Below are 5,329 nucleotides of genomic sequence, written 5' to 3' on the forward strand. Positions count from 1 at the left end.
TCCGAAAAGGTGGGCATCTACAGTAAGGTGTTTCCTAACAAAAGGATATCCTACCCCCTTGCGCATACACACTTTATGGATATCTGGAGACAATTATGGTTTTTAGAGTTTAGGGAGGATTAGAGGAGTTGTCACTGGTCTCTAGTGCTAAATATCCTCTTCTACACCAGATACCTTCCACCACAACAAAATTATCCATATAGAGAAAACATCCTGGTCTCATCTTTCAGCTAAGAAATGAGAGATTTAGGAGCCGGGGATATGGCTCAGTAGAATACGTGCTTGCCTGGCAAGCACAAAGGCCTGAGTTCAATCCTTGGTTCTGTCAAAAGAAAAAAGAAATGAGAGATTTAGAGAGCTTAATTTACTTGCTTAGAGCCACACAGATGGTAAGTGAACAGATCTAAAATCATTTCTGTACTACACCAAAGCCATCTCCTTGCTACCATGCACAAATACTGGTGATTGTCTCTGCTGAAATTTGTATTACTTGACATTATTGCCCTCTTTCTCCTATCTGCTCTTGGTACTTAAATGTTGCCAATAAGCATAAGCAGACCTCATCCAGGAAGGGATTCAGAAGCAGCCCTCTCAGATTTTCAGGTCAGATTTAGGAGCATCTGTTTAAATTATGCTTTCATGTGTCCAGTATCTAAAGCTTCCCAGTGCAGTTCTACACAAGTGGACTTGTGTGACCATATCCTCTTTACACTACAAGTTTATGAAGGTTTGCCTCATTACTTTTGTATTCCTGGAGCCAATCTAAGTGTCTCAGCACAGAGGATATTATTTCTAAAATATATGTTAAACAAAACTAAGAGCACACAGCTACTAAATGACAGAACCAGGACTAAAATCCAAGTCTCTCTACTGATAAGGCCTATAATTGCTGTCTACACCTAAAAATTAAATGTTTATCTTCTCTTTCTTCTCTTATAACCTTTGAGAATTCTTTGATCATATCAGGAATATATAGTTTATTATATGAATTTTCTTCTTTTAAATTAAGTTTATTGGTACAATTTAGGTATGTATAATGATCACATTCAACATAGGTAATCTGTACCTGTACATGACATAGCCTGCTTCTTCTTTATGAACTTTCTTATCTTACAAGAACTTCCAATTTTAATACATACATTCTGTAAAAGCCTGTCAGACAGTTAGCATGTAATCTTACTGGCAATCTCTCCCAATCACCAGAACTTTATAGGGACAATGTTTTTATTTGGTAGTCTCCCTGAATTCGACACTCATTGCTTAGAAGTTGCATTGAGTTGTCACAGATACTGTGTATAAAAACTAAGAGTCTCTTAGGAAAAAAAATAACTCACTTTAATTTTAACTTTTATTTCTTCACTGTCCCCTTCTCCATCATTGTGGGGTTCCATGCCAGATTCCTCTTGGATGCCTTTGTTTAGTACTGAGTACTCTTCTAGTAGAGTGTCAAACAAAACTATTCTCTTGTTCTTGAAGAAGCCATAAAAATAAGCATTGCTGTGGGAGGAGCGTTTAGATCCTAAGGAAGAGCATGGAATATAATTAAAAAGTCTGGGTCTGTTGGAGAGACTCCCAGAAATTGAACTACTGGGAAGGTCATTAACATTTTGAAATTATTTCATACCTGAAAAGAAAATGTATCAATAAAAATAAACACCAACAGTGGAGAGTGTGTTTCCCTGCATTCCTGTCAACAAATACTTAATGCTCATATAGCTTTATAGCAATCAGTAAAATAACCCTAATGATTGTGGAATGATTAAATTATGGCAAAGGTATTAAGTGGAATTTTAAGCAGTCAGAAAAATTATGATTTCAAAGAATTTTAATAAGATAAAGAACACTGATATATTGCAAAGGATAGAAAACTTCAGAGATTCCAGAATGGTCAAAAAGAAAATGTACATATAAATAGAAAAGCATAAACACCAGCCTAAGAGGAAATATATCAAAATACTGACGTGTTTATAACTGGGTTCCAGAATGGATTTTTATTTACTCTTTTACTTTTCTATTTTCTAAGGCTTTAAAAATAAGTACACTTATTTCTAGAATCAGAAAAACTTAACCACTTACCAGTCCAATTATTTAAATGCAGAATGAGCAAAACTTGAATTTTTGGTTAACTTTTATAAGATAACAGGAAATATAAAAACAGTAATTTTATTGAATTTATTGAATACAAGAACCAATGGTTGACATGAAACCTGTGCAAGCAATGCTAAGGATAGTCAGTACGTACAAATGTGCTGCCCAAGTGATAAGCTGCTCAGGGTAAAATGTTAAGTGGTTAAAGTTATCTTTCTTAAGAATGAAAGAAAATATATCTCAACTTTTAAAAATGGATAATAGTAGCTGAATTATGGTTATTTCTTTTCTCCTATATATATTTCTTTAATCTCCAAATGTCCTTCAATGTGCAGAGTGTAGTCCACAAGGGAATAGACTTTGGGTTCAAATCTTGGCTCTGCCATGTATTAATTGTATATATTTAGGAAACTGTAACTTTCAGTATCCTGTTTATGAAGTAAGGCTAATATCTACCTCATGAGGTATTCTGAGTAGAGCAATTAATATATAGCCTATTAGTATATATAATAGTGTATCCATATAACCTATTATATTCCTTTAAAAAAAAGATGATAGATTTACTTCTCTTGAGAATGTGAATTTTGCTTCTCAGTCTTATTTCTAATGTTAAGAACTTTTAGAATGCAGTATTTTTAGAATACATGAAGCTTTGATAAATAGAAGCTTTTACTGATTGATTGACTGATTGAACTACAATATCACATTTAAGCTTGGTTGCCTAGAAATTAAGAGTAAAATATATTGTTCAATGTTATCAATAAGATAGGACTTTAGGACTTGGAAAATTATATTACCCTTCTAAGGTCTCACACTGCTAATGTATCTATCTTCTGTTCCCCTAACTTCTCTTTTTTTTTTTTTTTTTTTGTACCAGGAATCAAACTCAGAACATTATACATGCCAGACAGGCACTACATGGCTGGGCTGAGCTATATCCCTAGCCTTGTGACCCTAATTTTTAAATTTAATTAAAAATATTTTGAAGCTTTCTGAAGCTATCTGTGGAAGTAGGCAGACTATATACATATTAAAAAAATTCATCTTCTCTTGTTCCATTTTTCTTAAAGTATAGTTCAAGGAATACCTGCACCATAATCACCTGCAGTGCTTGATGCAAACAGATGCAAGAAATACCTATTAAGGAAGAATTTCCAGGAGTGGAAGCCAGGAGTCCTTGTAATAAACTGACCATAAGATTTTTGTACTGCTATGCATAGCACAGAGTATATCTTCAATAATGTTTGTTTACTGATTGGGCTAATGATATCACTTCAAAAATAATGTATTAGAGAACTCTGAAAATCAAAACATAAGCCATTGCCACCTATATCTTAACCCAGTGTTTATGATGTCTCATGTCAACCTCCAGGCAACATTTAGCACTAGAAATCACTTTCTTCTGGAAATACTTTTATCCTGGCTTTTTCTTTTTTGGGGGGGTGGGAGAGGGTCTACAGGGTGTTCAGGGTTTCACTACTAGATTGGACTCGTAGCCATCTGCCTGTTTATAGCCTCCCAAGAGCTGGATTACAGGCACATGCCATCATACCCAGTCTCAACTGCTGTCTCAGTGCGCCCGTGGGTGGGGCTGGAACAGCAGGCCTGGGGATTGAACCCCCAGCCCCTGTGCCTGCTTACAGATGCTTTAATCCACTGAGCTATTTGGCTGGCCCTATCCTGGCTTTTGAGACATCATTTTTCTCCTGGTCTTACTACCTCAATGGTTTCGTCCTAAGCTTCCTTTGCTAGCTGTTCCTCCCTTTCAGACTATGACTCTCACCCATTTCTCTTCTCTAAATGCCCTCATCCATGGACTTAAACTTCATCTACATACCAGATAGTTCCAAGCTATATTCCATACTCTGACCCTCAAACTCCAGACTCATATAGCCAGTTGCCTGTTGGATATCTCCACATGGATGCCTATAGACAGATTCACTGTTTATATTCTTATGTCCTTTTTTTCCTATCCAATTTTAGAATCTCCTTTAGGAGTCCAGGGAATTTTGCACTATGTGAGTTCTGTGAAAGACCACTTCCCATTGAGACATCTAAGAAGCCAGGTAGGTATTTGCTTCCCCAGCATCCCTGGCAGCTAGCTTCATGCCCTGGCTGGATCAGTCAGATATATCTACTGGGGCTACTGAGTAGTCAGTAATTAACCAAAACAGCAAGACAGTGAAGAACTAATTACAGGTGCTAGTGGCAGGAATGAGGATGGTATAAATCCCTGAATCCAGTGTTCTGAAGTGGCAACATCATGTCTTTCCCAGACTAATTAGGCAGTATGATTGAGTTCCTAAACTCCCTATAAAATGATCCATTTTGCAATGTTGGTAAACTTTCTGTGGAAATTTTGTAAGCTATCTAATGTTGTTTCTAAAAGAAATTTTCTGCTCACATGAACCAGTTAGTTGATACTGCTTACAAACTGTGATTAGTAACAATATATTTTTTAAAAATCTTAATATGTTGGGGACCGGGGAGAGGGCTTAGTGGAATAAGCATTTCCCTGGCAAGCACAAGGGCCTGAGTTCAATCCCCAGTTCTGCCAAAAATAAAAAAAATAAAAAAGACTTAATATGTAGAACTCTTCCTCACAAACCTGTCTTCTTGTGTTTTTCCCCTTAATAAAATAACCATTTACCCAACTGCCCACCTAAAAAATCTAGGCTATTATCTTTGATAGTCTTTTTCTTATTTCCTGAAATGCAACTTATTATGAATTCAGTCAAATCTACCTCTAAAACCTACCCCAAATACATCTGTTTCTCTCTATCAATTACTATTGTCCTAACCTCAGAAACCATCATGTTCTACATGGACTACTACAACAATTTCCTAACTGCTCTGTTCTTCCACTCTTGCTTCATCCTACAATGTGTTCTCCATATACAGCCCAAGATAGTTTAAAAAGTACAAGTTGCACTTTGTCATTTTTCTACTTAAAGCTTTTGATGGTTTCTCCTCCTGAATTTGAAATCTAAATCCCTTACCCTGGCTTACCAAGGTCACTATGGTCTGACTCTAGTCTATGGTTTCATCTCATAATATAATTTCATTTCATGAATTGCTGCAACCACGCTGGACTTATTCATATTCCTCAAGACACTAAGCTCAGTTCAATCCCTGGCTCTGGGAAAAGAAAGAAAGAAAGAAAGAAAGAAAGAAAGAAAGAAAGAAAGAAAGAAAGAAAGAAAGAAAGAAAGAAGAAAAGAAAAGAAAAGAAAAGAAAAGA

The 5,329-nt window shown here is 35.9% G+C and overlaps 1 protein-coding gene across 5 annotated transcripts in view; it reads right to left on the reverse strand.

Moving 5' to 3' along the window:
* The window catches only part of Zmpste24 (zinc metallopeptidase STE24), an 81,630-nt gene that overhangs the window by 32,936 nt on the left and 43,365 nt on the right, over positions 1-5,329 (reverse strand). For all 5 annotated transcript variants that reach the window (XM_023706211.1, XM_023706208.1, XM_023706212.1 and 2 more), the window contains one exon: positions 1,335-1,519. In XM_023706211.1, coding sequence (XP_023561979.1) covers positions 1,335-1,519 — 185 coding nt within the window. The remainder of the gene's footprint in view (positions 1-1,334; positions 1,520-5,329) is intronic.

This window comes from Octodon degus, unplaced genomic scaffold, assembly GCF_000260255.1.
Source record: "Octodon degus isolate 3935 unplaced genomic scaffold, OctDeg1.0 scaffold00245, whole genome shotgun sequence".
Lineage (NCBI taxonomy): Eukaryota > Metazoa > Chordata > Mammalia > Rodentia > Octodontidae > Octodon > Octodon degus.